The 26,142-nt window shown below is 44.1% G+C and overlaps 1 protein-coding gene across 9 annotated transcripts in view; it reads right to left on the reverse strand.

Moving 5' to 3' along the window:
- Positions 1 to 26,142, reverse strand: part of MYO9A (myosin IXA) — a 165,641-nt gene that overhangs the window by 16,149 nt on the left and 123,350 nt on the right. For 4 of the 9 annotated variants that reach the window (XM_026855665.1, XM_026855664.1, XM_026855658.1 and 1 more), the window contains 14 exons: positions 24,410 to 24,485; positions 19,626 to 19,769; positions 18,887 to 18,926; positions 17,916 to 18,038; positions 14,217 to 14,297; positions 13,189 to 13,299; positions 12,023 to 12,145; positions 11,364 to 11,513; positions 10,820 to 11,130; positions 8,237 to 9,886; positions 6,602 to 6,683; positions 5,877 to 6,092; positions 887 to 999; positions 315 to 472 (listed from right to left, as the gene is read on the reverse strand). In XM_026855665.1, the coding sequence (XP_026711466.1) occupies positions 315 to 472; positions 887 to 999; positions 5,877 to 6,092; positions 6,602 to 6,683; positions 8,237 to 9,886; positions 10,820 to 11,130; positions 11,364 to 11,513; positions 12,023 to 12,145; positions 13,189 to 13,299; positions 14,217 to 14,297; positions 17,916 to 18,038; positions 18,887 to 18,926; positions 19,626 to 19,769; positions 24,410 to 24,485 (3,378 nt within the window). The remainder of the gene's footprint in view (positions 1 to 314; positions 473 to 886; positions 1,000 to 5,876; positions 6,093 to 6,601; positions 6,684 to 8,236; positions 9,887 to 10,819; positions 11,131 to 11,363; positions 11,514 to 12,022; positions 12,146 to 13,188; positions 13,300 to 14,216; positions 14,298 to 17,915; positions 18,039 to 18,886; positions 18,927 to 19,625; positions 19,770 to 24,409; positions 24,486 to 26,142) is intronic. The other 5 variants (XM_026855662.1, XM_026855660.1, XM_026855659.1 and 2 more) reach the window with 5 other exon arrangements.

Genomic DNA, 26,142 nt, shown 5'->3' on the forward strand with positions numbered 1-26,142 from the left:
GTTGACGCCATCCATTCATTCAAGAGACATGAACCACCATGGACGTTCAATTTATGCAGCTTCCCAAGCCGCTTTCTCACAGCAGCCTCAGCTAGACCACACTATCGTACACAATCCTCCCACTTACACATACCTTAACCCTATGGATAAGCCAGCTTTCCTCAGTTCTATGTCTTTACCCAAGCACCTATATATTGGGCTATGCTTGGCTGTGGTGTAAAGCCAGGTTTATACTAGCGTTTCCCTCTGCCATGACAGCAAATGCAATTTCTCAGCTCCATACAAGACCGGCAGCATGGCACCCCACCACTTACCTTCACCAAGCTGCAGGCCAGAAATCACCTCCCTGCCGGGGGATTCCTGCTCTGCATACAGCTCCAGCAGCTCAGACTGGGTAGCAAGCTTCTCCCGTGGGGTCTTCTTCTCCCCCTGCTTTCCCTTCACCCAGAACCTCATCTTGGCTCGCTGAGGCCTGGAAATAAGTTGTGGAAAGAGGAACCACCTTAACTAGGAAAATGTCCTTCTACCCAAAACTACCCTGAATCTCCTGGACCTTCATGGTGTTTGAGGAGGAGTTAAATCCACACTGCTTCTACCAGGGAAACCGGGCTACTTGTCCTCAGGAAAGGCAAGAAACTCAAGTTTCATGCATGCAATTGGGTGGTTTGGGGTGGGAAGTCTGGCCCATGTTGTCAAAACTTTATTGCAATATGAGCAGGACTCCTAATTGGGCATGTCCACAGTCATGTAGGAAAGCTGGGACAAGTAACTCATGTGCTGGCTTTGGTTGGTGGAGCTCCAGAGGAGCTGGGCTGGTTCAGCAAGGTGATGACAGCAAAAAGGACATGGGAGGGACTCATATTCCATCTCCAGTCATGCTTCCTACCTCCCGTCTGGAGCCAGGCTCTTCTGTGCGGCCGCCAGCTTCCCAATCTCTCCCTGAGACATGGTTTTGTGCAGTTTCATTTGGCCTTCCCCAGAGGTGAATCGCTGCACTGTCTGTAACAATTCCAAGCATGGAGCATTTAAAAAATGAAACAGCTATGCCAGCTGATTTTTTTTTTCCCCTAGCAAAAATTAGATATATCTTTTGTTATCTCTTTATTTCTATCTGCCTACAGTCTTGTTGAGCTAGCTACAACTAGAGATATATTGTAAAAACAACTGGAGAGGAAAGGCATTTCCCTTGCTCCAACTCTACATTGAGGTCCAACCTTCTTCCTCCTTGAGCAACCAATGATGAAAATCGGTGTGCACCAAGCCATGGGTCCTCCTCATTCAGCCTGCATAACTGCTCCACCGTCTTGGTCTGGGCAGCCCAGCTCTCCCTCCCAGAAGAGCCACGATGAAGTGATCTGTGGTGTTCCTGGCACCAAATGAACTTTCAGCCACATGGATCTGTCCCAGCAGAGCTTTCTCCTCCAACTCTTGTTGAGGACTTTACAGAAAAGAAAACTGAAGTCTGTGCCAAGGACATGTCAAAATAAACCCTTTATAAATAAGAGATTTTGTAGCTTTAATACAAAGGATGTCTGCTTTTGCCACTATTTAAAACACCCTGGGAACATTGTTAAGGGTGAAATGAATTCACAGTAATTCAAACTAACGGGATTCTGCGAAATAGCCCAGAAATAGTCTTGCTGTATTTAAGATAAAATAGCAATTTTTGTTCTTTTTCCCAATTGCAGCTGTGATTTTGAAGTTGGACTCCTGAAGGAGAGACTTCAGCATGAGGAAAGCAGGGAGTCAGGTTGTATGAAAGGATTCGGGAGACAAAAGTCAAACATCTCCTGTAGCCTTCCCACCTCCTAAACGTCTCAGCTGAACACACTGTGGTTTGAACCCCTCATTTTTCCTCTATTAAAAATATTTAAAATAAAATTATATAAAATATGGGCATCAGGGGAGTCACATTTACCATATTTACTCTTCTCCAAGGTTTTATTTTTCACCCCTGGACTAACCTCTCTAACAGCCAGGAGATGGCAGCACATAAGGCAGAATTGCCACTGGGAAAGAAACAAACTGCCTAAACCATCAAAGGGTTTCTTTCTTGTTCCTGTCCTTCGTACATTGAGGTGATGATTACACATAAATTGCAGATGGATACTGGGAAAAAAAAACAACCTCAAACACTATAAACGTGTTTTCCATCCAGCCCAAACTTACTATTTGCTTTTAAAAAAGACCTATTAAAATATTTGCCATGTGATACAGCTTTGTTTTTGAGTAATTTTAACCTTTTAATCACTTCCAGTCCTTTGTTTGTTTTTTCTAAAAATCATTTTATGGGGACATTTACTCCATTTTTTTCTATTTTAAAGCCATTTAAAGCATATTGGTACGTGCTGAACATGGCAGGCAGGCCAAGGGGGTTGCCAGAGCAATGCAGAGGTTGCTCTGTGGGACACCACATACACTTTCTTTTTAAAAATATACAGATCATATCTACTGCACAAGCAATTCTAGTATACAGATTTTGCAGCAGAACAAAGCAAGCAGAACAAACCCTGGCTCATGCAGAAGACTGAGTCAAAAGCATTTCTAATGTCCTTTTTAGACAAAACCGGAAGAAAGATTTTCTACCATTATTATCACCACCTCTCTGCTCTGCCCCAATTCTTGATCCACTACCATTCAACATTTCCTCTGCTATCACAGCAACCTCTCCAGTTTTTAAAAGTAAGGACTAAAAGGCATTTTTGGCACAAGATCCTTCTGTTTGAGGGACTCCTCCAAGAAGCTCCAAAGGGGAAGGTCCTTGTCTGGATGGGAAACTTTCCCAGATGTCAAGATGAGCTTCTGCACCAGAAAATCCCCTGCCAGGGAACACCACAAAGCATCACATGTGGGCAAATGGCAACAGCTGGGGTTCTGGAGTTGTCTCCTGGATGAAGAGGGGACCAAATATTTTTCCTGTATTTCACCCACCCATGCTGTCAAGAGATAACTATGGCCAAATGACTGGTCCCAGCAGGCAGCAGTGCTGCGTGCTGCATTGAAGAGCTTCCTGAAGTGCAACGCTTCCTCTGAATGGCTTAGATCAAGAGTTCTTCCTTCATTGCTGGCTCTTCAGGTGTACTTAGGATCAGCTGGTGGCAGATACTTGGACTGATGCTTGTCAATTCATGGCTATAATACAGATGTTGGAACAAGATGACCTCTTTGTTACCCAGGTCTGTCTGTCTAAGAGCCTCTGCTGAAGGAGGGTGTATTCAGAAGGTATTTCTGGTGTTGTTTGTCTAACCAAGGCTTTCCATGTATCTGCTGCAGGAAAGTTCTCCCAGCTTAGAAGCAAAACTGACCACAACCAGGAACTATTCCATCCACTTGTATTTGTCTCTCCACAAGGTAGGCTAATCCTTGGCTATTCGTGAGCCAAAAGAATCAAGGGACCTTTGAAGGCTTGGTCTTGTCAGGAAGCTCTTTAGCCTTAAAGGCACCTTGGAGTCAACTGTACCTTCAGCAGCCACCTTATACACTGGTGCACCTTGAGTTTCAGCTATTGCTGAAGATGCTCTTGATCTTCGTTGCTCTAGGATACCCCTGACTTAGGTCAGGAGCATTGTTTTCTGGTGGACCTGACCTCTACTTACTAGCTGGTGACACATGATCATTGACTTGACAGTCAAGAAACCAAACAGGCAGATTCACACCAGTGCAGCTGGTGAGTCATCACATGATCAACTTCACAAGGTCGCATGTGATCTCTCTTTTGTCTATCCAGCAGCCCTTGGCTGCTGAGCAGCACATCAAAAGAGGCTTTTTTGGAAAGTCATGGCTGGGGTCAGGAGCGGTATGAATAAGCTATTCACTAGCATGGAAACGAACTTGTACATGGTGGCTGCCTGACTTGTCTTCATGTGAACATCACAAGACACAACGGATGTGTCTGCATAGACATCAACCTACTTGAGTTTGTACCCAAACCAATATGCACCAGTATTGCTCTATCGTAGGCTGATCCATCATCTGCATCATCCAGCCAGGCTCTGCTCATAAATATGAATAAGCAGTCCCTAAATTTTGTTACTTGTGGCAATCCTGACCCAGAAAAGCCACAAGCCAAAGGGCTGGTCCCAAACCTGCAATACAGAATACAGATGGAAACACTGTACACATTGTCAGGACACACAGAGGTAGGGTATCACTGAGCACACGACATCATGGGTAGCATTTGCTAGAAAGCAGAACTCAGCTGCACAAGGGGTGAAAGTGCTGACCACCAGTTAGAGCTAGTGATGGAGAGCAGAGAAGAGATACAGGAGAGACGAGAGACAGTTGGCACCTACTACTACTAGCATGCAGTGAGAGTTGTTAAACCAGGTGAGCAGAGTCCTGAGAAGCACTTCTAAAGAGTGGAATGAGCCAGGTCCCTCCCAAGGATGGAGCTTGCCAAGCACCAGCCCAGTACCATCCGGTAGGATCCCAGTAGGAAAGATTTCTACGGCTAAAATACCCCTAACGCTTTGTAAAGAAGGTAGCCTCCAGGAACACAGCATGGCATGCCAGGTATGGTGCAGCCCCTTGCTCAGGGCTTTTGCCAGGCTATGTAAAAATACTACATTTAACTACATAAAATTCTCCCTTTCCTGATCTACAAGGAGGGAGATGCGTGAAGATGGAGCCAAGCAATCTCAGTTCTTTCAATCAGGATTCAAGTATTCCTGGCTCAAAACACTTGGAAATTTATCAAGAGCAACCTTAAAAATCAATGGAATTTGTAAATCTCAACTTAGCATCCAGTGAGGAAATTATCCTGTGAAAAATTTATCCTTTATAATATAAGCTGCTAACAGAAAAGTCCTCCTTGGCCATCTGTCTTTCTTGGAAAAGCAGATTTTAGGATTGTGTGAAGCATTTGCTGGACTCACAGCAACACTATAGCACAAAATAAATCACTGACTTCAGCTTTCATGCTTTTCTTTGGTTTTATACTCAGCTCCACATCCAGGACCGCAGGTGGAGGAGAAGAGCAAGGCAGATCTACTCAACGCTCTACCTGAACTCTTACACAGGAGACAATTCCTGGTGTTTATCCACACTTCTACAAGAACATCTCCACCACCTCAAGAAAAAAATATGATTGGGTGAGAAGCTGTTGGCCTTTTCCCTCCTGAAACCTCTTAGTTTGTGATTTTCCGAAAGCAGTTTATTGGGTTAGGAGATTAAGCCTGAGATGCAAATGTTCTGCAGCACAGGCTCACATAGCATGGTGCTGTAGCCCCTGGACCTGCCAAGGGACACCAGTTACTGCGCTTGAAAAAGCCACTAAGGTCATTTAAAAAAAAAAAATCCTCACTATTTTACTCTCACTATATTTTTATTGCCCAATTTACATGCTTTTGCTTTCTCTGCCATCTGCCAGCATTGCTCTGATAATTGAGGATTGAATAATGATCGGATGTTGTGGCTAAGAATACAAAATCAAAAGTAATAGGAAGTGCAAGGTTTATACCATTTTCTTTGTTGTCTGTTGCTTTTTGCACAATATTAGCTTTGATCTTTTCTATGGATGTGCGTAGATAATTTTTAGAGCGAAAAGGTCCTAGGGGAACTTTGCTATTTGGATTAAAAACCCTCAAAAAAATAGGTAGCTGTGCAATACGAGTTGCAGTGCTCCAGGAAAGCCATGGAAACTGTAGTTGATATCGAATCAAGAGAGAAAACATCTTCCTGGCCAAGAAATACAAACGATTTCCCTATTTCACATCAGTTTCTGCTGTGTTCGCTGAATTTACCCATGTACAGCATCCATGGAAGAGGGAGAAGCAGTGGTGGTGGGGGATCAGTGCAGCTAAGGTTAGCAAAGAAAGGCTCCCGCAGCTCCGCTCGCTCCCTTGTTTCATTTCCCCCACCACATTGGAAAAAATTACCATTTCGGAGTCACTGTAACAGGCCTGCCCCAGCCGGGCTGCAGGCACTGCCTCGGGATGAGGAGGTTGGTCAGAGGAGAGAAGGAACTCAAAATTGCCATCGTAATCATCTTCCTCCGTATCCCCCTCCCCATCAGCAAAAGTACCTCTAGTCAAGAAATCGGATCGCGTCCGCGCCATGCGGGCTTTCTTTTTATGGGTCGGTCTGGGAACCTGCTTGACCAAATGATAAAACAAAACAAAACAAAAAGTTTTTTAAAATAAAAAGGAGATTCTACCGATGTTTGGCATCATAGCGTAGCTCAAGTACAGCCTTAAGATATCTGAGTGACATTGCACCCCATGGAGGGGACACAATATTATATCTAGTGCAAAAAAAAAGGACTGGGAAAAACAAAAACCATGACAACACAGTGAAAATGGACAATCATGGATGTTACTCAAAGGTACGTTAAATCAAAGCAAGACGTGTTGGACAGTGTTTGCCATCAGGACCACAAGATCCTTTTTATCCAGAGCTGCTACAAATTAATGTTGCAGGGGCTTTTTATTTTTAAGAGAAAGTGTGAAGGTTGCTGTACCGTGATATCCCCCTTCCCTATGTCTATCAGCCCTTGTACTTTACAGTTCACTACTTTGAAGCTTTTGAGGGAAAACTGGCAGAATAAGGGGTTTTCCCCCTCCCTTGTTCAATTAAAAGAGAAAATAAGCAAGCCACAACTTACCTCTCCTCTGCCAGACCCCGGCATCTTAAATGGCTTCCTAGCTAGTTCACCCTTGGAAAGGCATTGATGGTTTGCTTCTCTGCTGAAACAGAACAGAGATGTTTCATCTCCTAAAAGCCTTCACACTCTGCCAGCCCGGCTCGCAGGAGCATACAAGTGCACTGCCCAAGCAGTCAGAACCAAATTGCAAGTTTGAGTTCATGGGGTTTCAGAACTGGAGCCTTCAGGATTTGTGTTAGTAACAAAGGACAAGAAGGTACAAAGTTGTGCTTGTCAACTCTACCTGTCACAGTGGTTGTGGATGGTACCTTCTAACTTCTGGTTTCTCAAATGTGATTGTTTTATTGCAGAATAAAAAGTAAAACACAGGTATTTCTATTATTTTCTTTCCCTGTTGCTTGTTCTGTGCATGAATCAGGAAAAGAAATGGAAAGAAATTTTTTTTTTGGGGGGGAAGACTATTCTCAAATACCCACTTCCAAACCAGTTCTCCAAGACCCCTTGCAGTATTTCATACGTACTGGTTCAGAAGGAAAGCATCCTCACTTCGCACCTAACATAGCATTAAAAAATACACCCACTTAAGTTGCTTTTTGCTCAGCTCACTCTTTCTACCATCACTCCAAATAAAAACCTCACCACACCCACGCATGAGGGATTCCACCGGTGCTATCAGAGGGTCAAAGGGCTGTTTTTTTATTGATTTCTCCTTTTCCCCATCACTTGTGTCTGGACTTATTAAAGAACCTGTACAAATTAAACAGGAATCTCCTCCCATCACAACAGCACATAAACCACAAGACTACTACACTTGGAGGTACCTTATCAACTCATAGCTTTTGTCTTGGAAAGGGTGCAGCAGGATTTGGGAGGGTTTTATGTCCTTTTTGAACTAAATTGCCAAAACTTCTACAAAATTAAGCAAGGCAGCTTAAGCACGCAATAGAGTGGGAGCAAATGTTGTCCCAAGGTGCAGTCTCTAGACCCTGTGATGGAGCAGCCCATCATTTAAGAAATGCAGCAGAGCTGAAGAACTGCTAAGCTCATTACACATGTAATTATGCATGTAAGGGATATGCTGTCAAAAGTGTGTTTGCATCCTAAACTCTCTCAGGACAGTTGCTTGTTTCTTCATCTACAGTGATAAGACTGTACGAATGGCTTTGCTGGCTGTGTTAATTATATAGTAAAATATAGAAGAAAAAGAAAATATATAAAAGAAAAATCCTGAAATTTTCTGCTTTATTTAGTCATTTCTACCCTGACCACCCAAAAATCCTAAGAATTTTTTCTTCATCCTTTACCTTGAGAAATAAACTCCTATCACCATCCATCTAGGGTAAACGAAAGCAGTGTTGACCCTCTTTATTAACTCCCTTCACCTGCTGATGTCCATGATTATCTCTCATGCTTTACATAATGCCCATCACATAAGAGACCGAGAAGTCTTATTTCCAGTTCTTTTTCCTTTCCCTCTGATCTCCGTCTGCTCATTGTTAGAAGATCAAGAAACCTGTCTTCGTTTCACTAGGGGTCTTGTACAGTCTCAGGAAACAACATTCTGGACCATTTGTATAAAGCCTACGGAGCATTTGTAAACCCCCTACAGAGAAAGCACACCATTTTTTTACTCACTGGAGGCCGAAGGGATTGTCTTTCGGTGTGAAGAACATAGCACTTGCCCTCGTCTCCTCAGTGGCCTGGTTGGACATTCGGGGTTGTCGGAGACGCTCTGCTCTTGAGAAGTGGCTGCCTGGGAGGTCCTTGGGGTCCAGAGCTGGTCTGGAATGGCACCGGGATTCCAGCACCGATCCCAACTGACCTTCTCTTCGCTCCATGAACATGCTGACAGGTCTGTCTTTGGGGGCACTGTGGGCTGGAGAGCTTCCCCTGGTCCCAACAGTGAGACCTTTAATGTCAACCGATGAGCTTGGAGTCACACCTGTGGTGGGGCCATGCTCCCCTCTGCTCTGGGGGTGCAGGATGAGGACTGACTGAGGCCGGCTGTCTGCTTTTTTGGTTGGTTTGAGGGAGGGGTCCTTCATTCTGCTCTGCTCAGCCCTCTGCAAAGCCTCCACCTTCCCCTGCTGCTCAAAGGCCTTGCGTTGTCTCTCCAGAATTTCCTTCTGCTGACGGATCTGCTCCATCATCTCCCTCTCATTTTGCAGCTGAAGCTGCTTTTGCCGTTCCTCCTTCTCCACATTGAGCTTTTCCAGTCTCTTGATGACTGAGTCTGGAGAATGGCCCTGTGTCGCAGTCACCTTCCCACGCTCCTCTCTCTTGGTAGAGGACTTCTCTTCCTCCACTCCCAAAGCTCTGCCCTGGTCTGGCTCAGAGTCCTTCCTGACCTCAGAGAAAGTAACCGTCCTCTCCTCTCTTTCCACTGCTTTGTTCCTCAGGTTATTCTCCACCAGCTTCACCTTCATGTTGTCTTGTGGTGGAATGTAGAAAGTAGGTAGGTTGCTGGAAAGGAAGGTTTCTCTTGGATGTGCCTCATAGATAACATTCTGGGGGTCACAGATCACGTGCTCCTTCATAGTGAGGTTATCAGGTAGCTCTGAGTCTGAAGGCATCCTTCTGCAAGCAGGTAAATTGCTGTTCACATCTGCCCCACAGAAAGACTTCTCCTGTACATGAGCCTGGGGACTGCAAGGCAAAGAGTCAGTGGAAAATGACTGTGCATCTTGCTCATCTAAAACTAAGGAAACAAGTTTATTACTTGGGGTATCTTCACAGCTTAACATCTCAAAGCTCCCTTGAGAGCTTTCACTCTCTGGGGTTCCCTGAGGGGAATGAAGTGCCTCAGATACAAGCTCAGTGGACCACCGCCGCTCTTCTGAAGGTGACAGCCCGCCCGTGGACCGGACCTTGAGCAGCTCCAAGCTAAATTTTGCCTGTTCCAGTTCACGCATCCTCCGGCTTTCTCTTTTTGCACGAACTACTTTTTTCTGGTTGAGATCCTCCAGTGACTTGGGTCTCTCTCTCACAGTGACCTCCTCTTCGGTGTCCATCCCGCTCTGGCTACTGGCTCTCTCGTGCCTTTTGTACAATAAATTTGCGGAAGTATCCACTGGATCCATGTGATTCACCCGATTATTTTCCATCAGCAATTTATGTTCTTCTATAGCTCTCACTCGCTCTTCAAATGAGCTGTCCTCCCACTTCGATGGGTCGGAGCCCTTAATTTGCAAGGCATCATCTGCCTCCAGTCCATTCTCTTCTCTCACTGACAGGCCGTTCTCCAGCTGCATCTCTTTTAATCGCTGCTCTTTCAAAGCTCTAAACCTGCAAGAAAGCAGAAAACAAGCATATTGTACCTCTGTGCCCACTTATGTCCCTTCAAGGCACCTCACCACCGTTGGCACCTCACACAACCCTCCTTGCACATCTGGTGCAAGGCAAAGCAAGTGCACGTTCAGTTTTCAACCTTCTCCTCTTAGCCCATCTCTCCTACTCAAGGATGCCCCCATGCACCTGATGTGCTCCTCTCATGCTGATGGCAGCAGCTCCAGCCTCCATCCCTGGTGTAGCTCGTTTGTAAGCTGATGGAGCCAGAAAAGCTTAACCCACTGCACCCTCTTGGTTTCTCCATCTTCACCCTGCTGCCTGGGCTGCCTCTGGTACAGGTAGCAGGGACTTGCACCCCATGCCAGGAGTTCTTTGCAGCTCCCAAGTCTTCCACCCTATGTCAGGGTGCTCTACACCTTGCAGGTATTGAGATTCACCTCTGTGCATTCACCTCTGGAGAATGAACCAAGACTTGCCCTGTGGTCAGCAAGACAAGGCATGGCTGGAAACCCTCTCCCCTTTGCAGCAGCTGGCTCCAGTATCTCCTGTCCCTGCAAGACAGTGCAGCAACCAGATTGGTGAGGCAATCTGAGTTAAAAATAGTCTACTTAAACTGGTGCTGCTGCCAAGGGGAAAAAAAACCCTTGCAAGTATTTATGGCTTCAGCTTTCCACTGCCTACGTGCTCCAACCTGAAATAGGCTCAGCTTATTCTAAGAGTAGAACACTCAGCTAAATAAACTCCTTTGTTAGAAAGCATGGACAAACAAAGGATCAGGGCAGGTCGGGACAGGGTCACGGATCCTACAAAGGGACACCATCCTCTGTAAGTCACTGCAGTCCGAGCAGTGCTCAAATGCACATCAGCCACCTCCCTGCCCAGTGACCATGATCAGAAGATATCTTTTTTAATCGAGGCAAATGGCATTACCTTTGTCGTGCCAAGTATCCTCTGCATGCCGCTTGCAAGCAGATGACTTTGCTTCGTCTGTCTGCATATGACCGCTTTGCACAGTGTCCTCGCCAGGCTGCTTGGATGCTGGTGGCCGCGCTGTGCCGTCGCTTGGCGTGCTCCCGCCAGCAGCTCTGGATGAGATGGGCTGCAAACTGCATCTGCAGGAACCTCCGCCTCTCCATGAAGCCACGCCAGTGCATCTGGAGAATGATGGCAGCTTTGCCGAGGACAAGAGGGTCTGGGGATGGTTTGCCTTGCTTTCGGCTCCGGTAACTACGCCAAAATCTCTGTAAAAACAGCACGCAGTTCCTTGTAACGGGTGTTGTGTGGGGATGGGAGAGTCCCTGCCTTCAGGCAACCTTTCCAGCTCTGTCTTCCCCTTTCCCAACTTATTATGGCACTAGGAATCAAATTCTGATTGTAAGCTCCTCCCTTGGAGAGGGGACCTGATTTTACCATCAGCTGTATCTGTAGGATTCATGGATTGTAATTTGCAATGAAATCAGGCACCATCACCTACCTGTATGATCACTGCAGCTTGCCTTAAGCTCAGGAACTGCCTCCTGCAGAGCATGCTGCGGAACCAGCGCTGCAGCAGCGTGATCCGGCGCAGCACCTCCTGATGGAGCAGGTCCTGCAGAAGCTGCCGCTCCCGCTCCTTCATGAAAACCTGGCCAAAAAAACCCCAAAAACGCTAGTACGGAAAGTGTCCAAGACCACAAGACAAATGTTTTAATCCTCTTGGTTTCTGTGTCCTGGATGCCCAAAGAAAGTTCAGCAGCTGATTTTAGCTAAGCCATCTCTAACAGGTTCCTGCAGTCTCACTTACAGCCTGCGGCTGCCCAAGCTCTGAATTACAGAGCTTCTGTGTTTCTTTCAGGGGAAGCAAAATGGTAGCTATCATATCAAGCTGTGTCTACACACAGACATAGTATTTTCCAGCTTGCCTCATTACAGTCAGACCTGTGACTTGGTTAACACAAAACAACAATGTTCCTTACTATTTTGTGTTAATAAAATTCAAAGCTTCACTTAAGCCATTGGCTTCTGGCAAACAGAAGAAAATTAGTTTCATTAATTAAAAACATACATAAAGATGTTAATTTATCATTACGGAAATGCAGGCAAATGTTATAACTGTATCTTAAACATAAGTCAGAGCTGAGGATAAATGTTTACCATTGTTCTTCCCACTTGGTAATTGTCTGGATCGAGTTTTATTTTATGGAAGAAATCATGGATATTGTGCTTAGACGGGCTGATTCCTTGTGGCAGAAGCACATGGAAATGGCTCACAAAATCCTGAGAAGGAAAAAAAGGAACACCAAGATTTGGTTAGATGGGTCCCACTGTGCCCCTTTCTTCCATAAATAATAGATTTGCTCCACTGGCCACATGAAACAGGAGTGTTGAGTGAGCAGGAGGACAGATAGCTTTTTGTGGACTGAGGAACACCAAGTTGCGTCCACCATTTGTGGTTTGATGGGAAACACATAAAAGCAGGGACCCAGCAACGTTCAAATGTCTTTCAGTGCGGGAGAAGAGGTTCTGCAGAACCCATGAGGTCATCTCAAGCTAAAAATGCTCTAAATCCACAGCAGGGACCACTATGGAAGGAGGTTACCAGCATCTGCAAAGCATCTCTGAGATGCTCCATTGGTTACTGCTGTGAGGGCTCAAAGAGCGGAGAAGGTGTGAGAGGAGAGATCCTCCATGGTAAGGTTGAGATCCATGCTCATGGCAAAAACAAACAAACATAAAAAGGAGCAGTTTTCCTTTTCTATACAGCTGTTGCTGGACACGACATCTGGCCCAAAGCAGCTGACAGTAGGAAACAAATCAGCATCAGCAAAGCATGAAAGGACTGACATGTGTTCAAAACCTGACAAACACACTGAAAAGAAGAAAACAGGAAAAGTTGGATAACTCCTGAGTGGTTCAGAGGATGGCAGTCACCCTCCCAGTGGGATGCAGCCAGCACTGACATGACGGGGTGAACGCCATTCCCAGGTGATTCCAAAACACACAGAAGAGCATGTGCAAATTGGAGATTTTTTTTTTTTCAAAAAGTGAGTCCACGTTACAAAAAATGTATTTCTTTTGTTCAAAACCCATGATGTTATCTGCAGAGGGGCTTGTAGCCTTCACCTAGGTCTAGATCAACTTGCTAGAAATCAGCAGCAGAGCAGAGGACTGCTTAATGCCAGATACCAGCTCCTTGCAGCCACTGCTCTCATGTGCTATGAATTTAATTAATTACCGTGTTGAAAAAATGAGCTAGCAACATTCAGACAACTCTGATAATGATGCTCAAGTGGCAAAAGATGGAAGAAGTTTTACTCAACCTGGAAAGAGTATTTGCAGCTGTATCCCGACTGGCGAATGCGAACGGTCTCCAGCATCCCCGTGTAGCGCAGCTGCCTGAGCACCAGGCTGTCGTTGAACCGCAGGGGCAACTGGAAGGGGAACAACAGGCCAACGATGAGCAAATACTTCCTTTCACTGAAGCTTTTAAGTGTGCGGATGGGTAAACTGATTCAGCAGATGTAGCACATCTGCATGACATGCATGCTGGCAACAGTGCTAGGGGCGGGAGAGAACGCAGGTCCCCAGGAACTATACTGAATCCTCTTTGCTTCCAAGCAGCCATCAGATGGAGACTTTCAAACAGCTAACTAGATGTATAAAGCAATAATAAAGGGGTTTTGGAGCCCCCAAACTGAATAAGACATGCTAAAGGCACAGCTAATGGGTAAACATTGTGAGCAGCTAAATAATCTCCTTGGCATAAAGCTCATCTTTAAATGTCTGGGTAAAACTTGAAAGGATTAACCCACAAGAAACCATCACTACTGCAACCTTCATTTTAAACTGAGGGTCCTTAGCCCAGAAGACAAATGGTTAAAGTCAAATTCAAGAAATGTGATGCATCACTGAGTCAGCTTGAATAATATAACCTATTCTAAAAGTATCTGCTTTTACCTATAAAAGCTTTATTTTAAAGAAGCTTTAGGGCTCAGTGAACAAGAAGGGCTCAGAAGCAGAAGTGAATTCACGTCTCCATAAATCTCTATTATGGGTGGAAGGAGCTTCAAAGGAGTCAAATTCATTTATTAAAACCAACACATTTTTCATATAAATTAAACCCATATATTCTTCATATACGTGTTCCTAGAATTACAAGAAGAGTCAGTGCAGTTTATCAACAGCAACAGCCAAGTGATAACGTCCATGCTTCCCATTGCTCATACACAACCATCTTCTAAATCCAACTCAATTTGGGGCTTTCTTTTATTTTTAACCCCCTGTATAAATTTATAAAATATCTCCAAGATGATTTTTAGCAGCACCACTTTCACTGGATGGGATTTACCTTTTCAGCATTGGATCGAATGCACTTGACAAAATAAGGTTCTGCTTGGCCAAGGGTCTCCATCAGCTTGTTGAGCGATGCCTGCAACAGAGAAGACATCTCTCGTTGGAAAATGGAGAAAAGACTTCGATGAATAATGAAAATACAAGCTCTTAAATCAGAAAACAAAAAAATTGGAATAAATGATCAGTAAACCAGGAAGATGGGAAATTGTTCCCCAAAATGAATGTTTCAGTCCAAGAAACCTATCTGGTTTTATCTTTGCATCCAACAAATTAGCTAGAGATAAATATAATTCTGGGTTGTATTTTGAGATCCCCAGTTTAACCTTTTCACATCAGCTATTGGAGCTCAAAGTCACATCCTGCTCTGCACCAACAAGCCTCTTCTAGATGTGAGTGGGAGCTCCAAACAAGGATTTACACCTTGCACCAAACAATCACCAATCTTCTTTAAATACAAATAAAATTTTCCTTTATCAAAAGTGACTCCATGCAGCATTTATTTCTGATTTTTGTCAAAACTTTATTGCTGGCCTAAAAATGATTTTTCTTATTGACAGTTTTGCAAAGGGAAGATCTGGAATTTGCAATGATTTTTGAAGCCTGTGAACCCTAAATAGGTTGTTTTTAGAGGAGAATGGCTTCAGTACTGGCATATTCCTCGCCATATTCCTCTGCTGAAATGCACAGTTGTGATCACTGAGAACTGAGGGTTTTCCAAGTTCCCATTTTATATTTCCCCTTATTTCCACATCATTATTAAAAGTCTATCCCCTAAAAATGGATTTATATTGGCATCGTTGCTATGCCCCACTGCTCCATCGGGACATCATGCTGAGTTATTCCTCTACCTCACAAATCTTTGACTCTTTTGCAACGAAGTACAAGCTCTTTGAACAAAAACATACTGAAAATCAGAGCATGCTGAGTCAGTCTGCAGCTGGCTGGGCTCCTCGGCTGCATTTTTTTTTTTTTCCCTGTGCCCTATAAATGCTTTGAATATCTCTAATTGCTGAGCACATTACTGACATGGTATTAGTAACGTGCTCCAGAGTCGATTAATTCTGATTTTAATAGCATTTAAAATTCAGTTGTGTAAAAGATATTCTGTTGCGTATTTACTATAAACAGAGCTATAAATTTTTGAATATATGTGTTAATAAAACAGCATGATAGAAAGAAGCATTTTGCCTACAGATCTGCTTGCAGGAAGCCTTTTCTTCTTCTGATCATTTTAAAGACATCTTTTTGAGAAGCCTTTCATGTTTAGAAAACTTTATCTACATCCAGGATCTGGGGAAGAGTAAGGGATAGATCCCATGCACGTGTGACGCAGCTGCGTTATGTGTGTGTTAACTGCATGCAGATGTCACCGTCATTCCCATCCCAGGAAGCAGGAGGAACTCCATGATGTGGCAGACCTCCACTGGCATGCCTCTGGTTTTCTTAAAAGTAGACTGAAATACTCTATTTTTACAAAAAAACCCACACGCTTATTAGGAGATATCAATCATCAGTGATGCCACAGCACCCCACTGTGCCACTGTCCCACCAGGCTGGTAGGAGGGAAGGGGGGGACACGGTCACATGGGACGTGACCCCTTTGCCAAAGACCCCTGCTGAAAGCCCAGCAAGCAAAGCACTCCTGGCACTGGAATTTGTGGAAACGGGGTTGTACTGCAACTGCCAGCCCTGTAGGAAGGGTATTTCCATTTCATCAGCAGCCAGCGACGTCCAGTGCATGGCACGGCAGATGGTTTAGGCACCCTCTGCCATCTGGCGTGAGCTTTGGTCATCAGGAATCCGTAAGGGACACACGAGGTCCCTGGATTAACCCTGTGCCCTGCTCCTTTGTCCCTCTGCCAGCAAAACTTTCCAGCCACCCACTCTTTCACCACATCTACTCGGTCTTCCAAGGTGCAAGGAATCATTTCAGCACCGCCCTGTGGCAGCCAGAGCAGCATCCTTTTCTCTAGGGTACCACCTGCATGCAGGATAGGAGGGAAGGCTATAAATTGCTGTGCTGCAGTTTAGGTACCAGCAGTCTAGTTTTCAGCTGTGAAAGCCATGGTTGCTTACAGCATCCTCTAATACAGCTATTTCGCCTATAGATTACCATAAGTGTAGGCATGGTTAAAATCAATAGGAGACAGAGCAGCTGCAAGCCCAGTGTTCAGGCATTAGCCACAAGGCAGCATTTATCAGCAGCAACTCCCCCCAACCCCGTGATAGGAAACATTTGTATTTCCTGACTGTGACCCAGTTCCACAGGCTGCAATTTTATTAGCCTGCTCTTGATAAAAAAGTGATCTCACTGGCTTGCACCAGGCTGCTCTCTCTTGAAAATGCTTCTCTCTTACAAGTGTTAAATGGAATTAGGGCCGGAGTACCCAGCATTTGTCTAAGAGGAGAAACAGACAGTCATACCAGAGCTGCCTCTGACTTAAATATGTTTTTATTTATTTAAATAAAAAAGGTTGTGTTGTAGGCACAGCTCCTACATTGTCAGATCATCACTAGGGAACATCAGAAAGCACAAGGAAATGGGTAGTTGAATGATCTGCTTTGCTACAGAGGGGCAGGGAGGAAACCTTCATGACTTTTAGTGGTCTTTTATTTGTATGCACTGTAAAAATATATATAAAAATCTCAATCACGCACCCTGAGGCTTTTCAGAGTTTCGTTTGAAGGATGAATAAGTTTCAGGAAGGCATTTCACTCCAAGACATCCCTGTTTCAACCCCCCTGGGGTATTGTATGAATTAAACCTCAGTAGAAGTGCATTTTAACCAGCATACCAGACCAGACTAAGCTTAATATATATGGATATACAGATGTGAATTCTGCAAATTATATATCCATAGATTTATATATGTGTGTGCATGTATATATTTAATTACTTAATCTTACCCAGCTCTACACACAGAAACTTACTAAAAAAGACCCACATCTTAAAAAAACCCAACAAACCACAACCAAAATTACAAGTCAAAACCAAGCCAGACTTGCTCAGAAACCAATTTTTAACTGAAAAGCTGCTTTCTAATATTACCACCTGCTTGTGCACGTGTCTTGTAGCATTTTCCAAGCCCTGATGCACATATTGGAGGATTATTTTCACTGCAGCTCTTCCTAGGGATGGCTGGCTGGCACACAGTGCTGACAGCACAACAAATGCTGTATTGATCCCTTCTCTGAATTCCTCTGCCTGCCTGGGGATAATGCAGCAATATTTTGACCTTTCCGCCCCTATTAAAATTCACATTCTGGCTGGCTTGAAAACAGATTGAATTTCAGATGCTGAATGCAAGTAAAAAGACTGTAAAAATGACATTTTGGGATTTTGTGGTTTCTGGATTCAGCAGAGAAAGTGCCATGGTGCGATGGCTTGGAAAGTGAAGTACAAGAGGACCAAGATGCACCAACTTCTCTGCTTGGCAGCTCATCCTCACATCCCATCTTGCTCCACTGCTCTACAATATCCACCATCGCTCTTGTTTCTCTCCATTTACACCATTTAGATACCTGCAAGGTGTCTCCCAGCTTACCCAAGCCACGTCCTCAGCTAAATTCATGTCCTAAATAGTGGTGAGGATGGGACAGGACTGTGCCTGTAAGTGTCCTCCTAGGCACCCTGGAGACCCAGAGCGGGTATGTGCTTTTAATTCACCTCTCTGTATCAAAGGCAAAGGATTACCTGGAACTGGGCACTGATGCTGGGCGGCTTTTTCTTCTTATGGAGGTGGAGGAGAGATTTGGTAATGCGGTCGTGCAGCGTCAGGTTGGTTAGGTGCTTGAGGGACTTCACATCCAGCATGTGCTGTGGAAAGAGAGACTCCCTTTATTCTTGATAAATACAAGAATAACTAGATCTTACCATCATGCTATCTGCTACATCTCTCTTTATGCCCTCTGCAGGGCTTCCTTAGGTGGCCACCCTACTTAATCTCAATGAAAAACACCAAGGCATGGCTTGAGATGTCATTCTTCTCTATTGGCCAGAGCCAGATCCCCAGACCACATTCCTCAGAGCTCCTCTGAAGACTTGTCAAAGGTATCTCTGACCATGGGAAATCTGGCTCTTCTACCCACTAAGGGCTGCAGACAGACAATTCAATGTTAATGAGCAGTTCACTGATTAGCTGTAGCTGTGCCTCTTCAGGTGTAATGTACATTCAGAGAGGAATAAAACCAAAGTTTGCTCCTCCTGGTCCTCCTTCTCGATCACTGACGCAGCACCAGCAAGGACCACATCAAGCATTATTCTTCTAGATACAACAGATCTCTTGGCACCTCTTAAAATATATTAAATAAAGACAAGATGGAAGAAAACTGAATATATAAGCCTGTTGTCTTATCAGGTACCAGCTCTCCTGCATAACTCACCTACCCACTCATTTTAGTTTACAAATTTAATTATCAAATTTCACCAGCATGTATGTACTCCTTCCCAGGTGAAGGAAAATAGAAGCCAGAGCAGGCCCAAGAAAGGAGGATGCAAGTGCTCACACAGCACTCTCCCAGCACAAATCAGGGCTGAAATCCTTTGGTCTTATATAAACTAAAAAGCCCTGAACAGAGCTGAGTTGACCAAGGTCTTGATGTAGACATAAGTGGTCTTCCTCACATCCATGGACCAGCAAGGTAAAAATGCTGCTTCTTACTCACCTTTGGGAGATTTGGTTTGGCTTTGAAGTTCTTATTTCGCCTGGGGAGATAATAAATGGCTCAGGTTAATCTAGGTGTGGAATTGCAGAAAGGAGTAGTTTATGAAACAAGCCCTTCGAAATCCCCTTTAGCATCTGCTTCCTATTACCTGCACTGAAACTGGGTGGCTTCTGCATGCTGCAAACTAGTTCTACAAATTTAGTGGCACAAGTCTGAGAGAAAGGTGTCCAATGAAGGGGAATCATTACACTGGAAATGATGGGGCTGATGGTAATTTGGGTAGAGCAAGGCAGTGGTGTCATGAAACAACTGACCACCATCCTGCTTCCTTGTACCCCGTGTTAGCTCCAGTCACCCTGGTGATGTTCTCTGAACCTTCTAATGAGGTTGCAGTGTTAATCATCAACATCATTTCCCCACCTAATTTGTAATGGAAACTTTGATATCATGTTAAAAAATGTGACTGCATTATATCGCTGTCATATCTTGAGACTGGTTTGACCAGCAGATTCATTCCTTCTCTCTCTTCCCCATGTCTGTCATTACAAACAAATGGTAAGAGTTAAGCAAATCAGAGGTGTAAGACATACTGGGGTCACTTTGACCTAACCATGGAATGCCTCCAAGTCTATTTGAAACCCTGAAATTTTTATATTCTGGATATTTACATTCTTCTAACTACCCATGCTGCCCATTATGCTCCAGGAATAAAGCCAAAATCCCCTCCTTTTGCACTGACATGAGGATGCCGTGGGCCCTCTCCAGCAGTTTGCTGTTGGTCGCATTGACGAATATCCCATCCTTGTCTAGGAAGGTGCCAGGGCTGGTGAGCCTGCTGTGCCGCAGCCCCATCCGTCCATTCCAGCCAACTGCGTAGGCATCGCTGCAACACCAAACACCACTCAGCATTAGGAAGACAGAAATAAAACTTGGTTCTATGACAACAACAACAACAACAAGATTATAAAATAATCCACTGGTAGAAAATGAGATTCACCACTTTTTTTTTTCACCATTCATTCACTCCCATGGGATGAGTTTGTGATGCCAGACACCACATGAAGCGATTGGCTACTTAAGCACCTTTCAGAAATCAAATATCAGTAAAGGGATCAAACTATCAGCAGAATAACAGCTTTCAGCTCTTCCAGACAAGGCTTAGGTCTGCAGATACCCCAGTGGTCTGAAGGATATGAGACTATGACCTCTGCCATCAGCCTTGCCATCATTAGTAGAGTCACTACTTCAGATGATGCTGGTACTGACTCTGTCTTCTCTAATTCATGCATTGTTTCATTAGAAAAAGTATTATTTGCAATAAACTATTTGTCACAAAGGATGCCAGCCTCAGCTGGACTGATGGACTGGCCCAGAATCACTAGACCTGCTCACAAATCACTCACCCAATTTGGTTCTCCAGAAACATTCCCTTGGCTGCAGAAGGACTGAAGGGAGTGGTGAGAGGAACTAAAATCCTCCCTTGGAGGAAGGGAAACAGGTACTTGACAAAATTTCACATCAGGGCAAATAATTTCCAGAGTTGAGGAGCCTTCCTATGGTGTCTGTCTATGCAAAGCCTCTCCTGGGCTGCACCCAACTGCAATACTTTTGGTTTGGTGGTGGAGTTTTGGTGGTTTGTTTTTGTTTTGTTTTGCTTTTAAATTTTAAATTCTCTATTAACCTTACAGAAACCATTATATGAAATAAAGGTGATCTAAAGAAGGATGTGGAGTCTGCAAACACCAGCCCTCCCTGTACTCCTTCCCTGAGTTATCTCAGACAGGAGGAAAAGGAATAGGAGGACACAGTCTTCTGGTCATGAGGATGCTGAAGGACATGGAGGTTTAAATGGGGCCTCTGGCACCAGTCACTCCTGAGGTCTAACAACAGGACAGCCCTTTGCCTTAAAGTCAAGTGCTGAATGGAAATTAAAAAATAAAGCATGTGAAGTTGTTCATTCAGCCAGCTCAAAGCCTGGAGCCAGATCCCTGGAGCAATGTGACACTGGAGTGTAAGTCGCCTTGCTGCCTTGCCGCAGCCCTTTGCAAATTCCTTCCTAGCCCCATTAAATCAGCATTTTGACATGTACCACTATTAAAAGAAAGGATGAATCACAGCAAAATAAACTCTTGGCTGAGTGCTCCAGGATCTGCTTTTTCTAAGCAGCCCATTCAATTCAGGGAAGGCCAGAAAGAAGTTTTAATGTTCAGGTGATCTCTCCTGTCCATCTTCTTTCTCTTTACAGCTAAGGTCCCATTCATTAAAAATCTCCTATTTGCAGGAGGGAAAAAAAAAATCCACCAGTTCATAGGTACCACTAAACCTCAATGGCTACTTTCAGGACCTATAACCCATCATTAATCCTGGCTGACCTCAATGCACTCTCAGGCTTGAGACCGGTTGCGGATAGAGGGACTCTGACTAGATAATAGAATACCCTAGAAATTCCCATGTGGTTTTGAAAAAAAAAAAAAGGAAAAGAAAGAGAAAAAAAGAGAGACAAAACAACAGCTCTGTTTCTTAAGGATGCTTTAGGATGGATACATGCATATGGCGACCGACACAGCCTTTTTGCTACTTGGGAGGTCAATCATCTCACCAAACCCACACAACCATTTCAAGACAGACTGATCAACACCCGCTTCCCTGCACGCTGCTTAGACATCACTGTACATAAACCAGTTTTATCACTGTACATAAAACAGTTTCATCAAGGAACATAAACCAGCAGGAAAACAGACTGCCCAAGCGGTTTTGGTTAGCAGTGCATGGCTTTCATTACTCAACGGCCGGTGGAGGCACTTCCAAGGCACGCTGGCTTCCCCACGTTCTGCTGAAGCTGGGTTCCCCTGCCCCCAGCATGTGCAAACCACCCGTCCGCTCTCTTCTGAGATCAGAGCACAGAGCTTGGCTCGCTAAACCCTCCGCAACGACTTCCTGTGTGATGTCATGCCTCAAATTTGCTTTTAGAAGCAAGCCCCGGGCTATCCTGTGAGTTGGATGTACAACGCAGACTTATCAGAGACCGCATGATCATGAGATGGCTTTGAAAGCAAATTCCTGTTTAATTTAGCTCTGTAAAGTGCTTGCCAGTCTATCTGCTGGAAAGTTGTTAAAGTAAATCTCTCTTCTGTATGTGTTACATTCACCCTTGTATTTACTCTTTCTTGCTCAACAAGTGCAATTTAACTGAAATACCTACATTTATCAAGTGTGATATAACTCTTCAGATCAAAATCACCTGCCTACTCCAAAAGCACAGGCTGGATTTTAGAGATCTTATGAGAGACCTGGTTTGTGCTTTCAGAAGGAAGGGGCACAGATGACATTTGAGAACCCATCACTGATGATGCCCAAGAGAAGCAAAGATCATGGACCGTGCTACTGGGGCACTGCACCAGGAGGAACATCGGAGTTAGAACAGCTTCAAAAGTACTTTTTTTGGAAATATATCTGTAAAAGGAATAAATCATCTGTCCTGACCCTGTTGTTATTATACAACTGCTGAGGATGATGGAAGGAAGACACAGTAGTTGCTACCTTTGATCCTGGCTGTTTGAGGGCACTTGCCTGCTATGCTGGCTTAAGTTAAACCAAAGAAATAGACCTGACCACAGGCTGAACTCCACAGTAAACAAATATAGCCCCCTCATTGCCTGGGGCAGGAGGAGTTTCCCTGCCCCTTGCTGAGATAATTGAGATGTTTTGTATGAAAATGCCAGCAGCCTAATCTGCTGCACCAGTGTGCCTCCAAAACTGGGCCTGTACGGTCAAGAAAAGCCCCATCTCACTTCACAGATGTCCTTCACACACCAACATCAGATCTGAAGGTGTGTTAGAGAAACTGCAGAACTTCTCTTATCTACATGTGAATATCTCCACAGGGACAAAGTTTCACATTACATCACGTTTAGGGAAACCTGCGCAACCAGAGATGCTAGAAACAGTGAACGTCACCCCTGGAGACACAGACCTTCTCTGCCTCAACCAGGTACCTTCTATCATCATAACCCAACGCATTGGAGCCATAGCAGCTACAGCATTAGGAAAAACGAGGGGTGGGAAAGATTGATGTGAGGACAAACAGGGTTGCATCCCTTCCCACAATAAGGTGAGACTGTTTGCACAAGCTGGATTTCTGCCCAGACTCAAGAAGTGGCACAAATTTATGAATCCAATCCAACAATTTTATGGACATCATATCTTCTCAAATCAGTGAAAATAAGACAACTTGTAATGATATGAGAATATTCAGTTCTCCTTCAGCAGGGTATCACCACCACTCTCAAAAGGAAGAAATTTGGGGCAAGAGGGATATTCTAGTCTTGATGGCAATCACAGGGCATATGGTGAACAAAGCCAGATAATAAAAGCCACTTTTGCTCCCCCTGGAAAAAAAAAAGGAACAACGTGTATCTAATTTCTGTCATGGCTATTTAGCATTAAAGCCAGTAAAACAAGAGGTTTAATAATGTGTCTGGAGGATATTTTAATTTGTGTGGAAGGGAAGCCCACTGAGATGCAAGGACCATTACAGGGGTTCGATAGACACATTTTCGTGAGACAGTCTCAGACTCCTCTCAATTTCTTCTGGATTTCTTGTGAAACTCAGAGCAGCCATGAAGTTACACCTGGATGTCTGCAGCTCTAAGGAATCATTTTAGGACCTGAGGATGTTCTGATCATATCTTTCCCCAGCATACACACACATCTACTCGGAGGAAACTAGAGAGGTGCTGTACCCCTTTAGAGGTGGTATTTGGATAATCAGGGGTCTGCAGAGGGATAGATAGAACAAGAGTAACTGAAGAAAAGGAGGAGGATCAGTGCCCAGATGTCCCTTTGAAATTAAGACATTTTGCTTCACAAGCAACTTAATTCAGGAATGGATTTGGAAAACTTTTGCAGAAGAGGCACAGATCTGCATCTTAGTGTTGACTTGACTCTCAAGCAAAAAGGTCTCACTAAGCAGTTGCTTGAATGGCCAGAATCTTCAAGGAAGGATTAGAAAATAAACCTGTACATATAAACTGTAAAAATTGAAATTATTTCCGGTTAAGATCCTTTTTTCCTTAAAAATAAGCAGACATTTGACAAGGTACAATCTCAAGACCATAACTACCTAGGTCCTCCACACTCAGAGGCACCTAGAGCCACCATCACACTGCCTGTGTGCAGTTCTGCACCCAAACACATCATCCTTCTTTTTCCCCTCCAGAAAAATCTTCAGTAAATTTTTATTTCCTTGATATTGGCACATTCATTAATTTTTTTTTTGTAAGCTTCTTATCATCTTATACACCACACCACTTATAATTGCTGTCTTTTGATGGAGGAAAGTTGTTTTCCCTGCCTGCCCGTCAGGTAAGGGTATTTCTATATGATCACATAGCAGAGAAAGAACGAGAAGACAAAATTAATAAGCAAACTGGAAGAAACATTAATGCAGTCATTTATAACAACAGACAGTGCTCTCCCATCTCAGATTTCCTTGTTGTGCCAATGTAAAAGCAAGAGACTTACCGCTGGGTCCTCTCGTTGATGGTGTTGACTCCCTGGAGATCTGAGAGTGGTGTCCGAGGGCTCTTCCGAGTAATACCTAAAGCAGCACATGAAAAAAGAAGTTTTTACCTGGCTCTTCACCAAAAGGCAATTAGCACAGCCATAGCTTAGCACTGACTACAGAGAGGAGGAGCATGTACATGTCATGGCACATGCTGGGCATACAAGGGTGCCAAGGATACCGACATACCCATCATCTACTAAGTTCTACCTCTCTGCTGCAAAGTCATCACCCTTATGAGTAACACTGTTTGCTCAAGCCTCTAATTCCCCTCCCACACATGCACGTTGTGGTAGGGACACATTGTCCCAGCTAGTAAGCAAATGGGGTGAAAGAAGATGTTGCTGTGATGGAGGGGACCAGCCACCCATGTCCTGCATGTCCAAAATATTCCGAAACTCTCTGCCGTGCATGGGACAACCCAGCTGCTTCCATGGACAAAACACCCAGACATAAGTAGGGTGTTTGGAAAAATGGACATTTATACCTTGCACACTTCTTCCCTTCCTACAGATACATGGACAGGGACATGTATATCAAGTAGTATATACTGCACAGAGCTTTGTTGCCTATTGAACCTATATCCTTTGACTGGGGTTGTTTTAAAGCAATTTTTATTTCATAAATAGCCAAGGAAGCTATCATACACAGTTACAGAAACAGATGTTTCAAGCTGTTATCTTCCCCAAAGTGGAAATGTTTTGTAACCAAGAATTTAGGAAGACAGAAGGCAATTTCTGTAGACAACAAAATACTTTTCAAGTCACTGAACTACAGATATTTAAAGACCTGATAAGCTCAAATTTGACATGAAAACAGAGAAGCAATTTTTTAACTGTCTCAAAATTGTTGCTGTGAGACAGGAAACATTGCAGCGCTCACCTGAACATGGGGAAAATGTGTATTCTCTTACCCTGAGACTTCTGCAGTGGGAAAAAATTGAAAAAACCCCCACCTCTCTAAGAGGTCTAAACTATAGTTTGTAACAGAATAGGAAGAAGCAATCGCATATTCACTCCTCCCGACATTTATAATTTTCCTGTTTAATACAGCCCAGCTGCAGAGCTAAAATTTATCATAAGTATCTTCTAATTCTGAAGACGAACACAAAGCAAATATGCAGAGATCTGAGCTCATCCTGCTGACCTGTCATTCCTCAGAGCCTGACATTTCTAAGAAGATGAATTCCTAACAAACCTCCACAGGTGTCACCCCTTTAATGGGACATCTACTACTGTTATCTTGAGATATAACAACAGCTTGTCTTGAAGTATTGGGCAGGAGAAGCCTGAAAAGGCCGATGGTCCACTTGCTTAAGTTATTTAAATCTGAAGGTGTAAGTGTCCAAATATCCTAGAAATATGAGCAAAAGAAAAATTCAGGAATGTGCTGCCACAGGTCATCTTTGATCCTGCCTGTGCTCCAAGGCAGGACCAGGTCACTCCTGTTGAGAAGGTTTTTGCAATCTCCAACTCTGGAGATTCTCCAGAAGCAAACCAGATAATCTAACCAAGTGCTTATCTATGCCTAGAATCCAAAACTCTCTCTTTAATCTCCCTTGTTGCCATTTAAGCCATTTTTTGTTGGCTTAACAAAATAGAACACTCCCAGGAGTGTTCTTTCACCTCTTTCAAGACTGGCATTTCTGTGCTAAAAGTTGCTTGTTTAAACACAGAAACCCAATTAGAAGGGG

This window comes from Athene cunicularia (assembly GCF_003259725.1).
Source record: "Athene cunicularia isolate RWA chromosome 10 unlocalized genomic scaffold, athCun1 chr10_part1, whole genome shotgun sequence".
In the NCBI taxonomy this organism is placed as follows: Eukaryota; Metazoa; Chordata; class Aves; order Strigiformes; family Strigidae; genus Athene; species Athene cunicularia.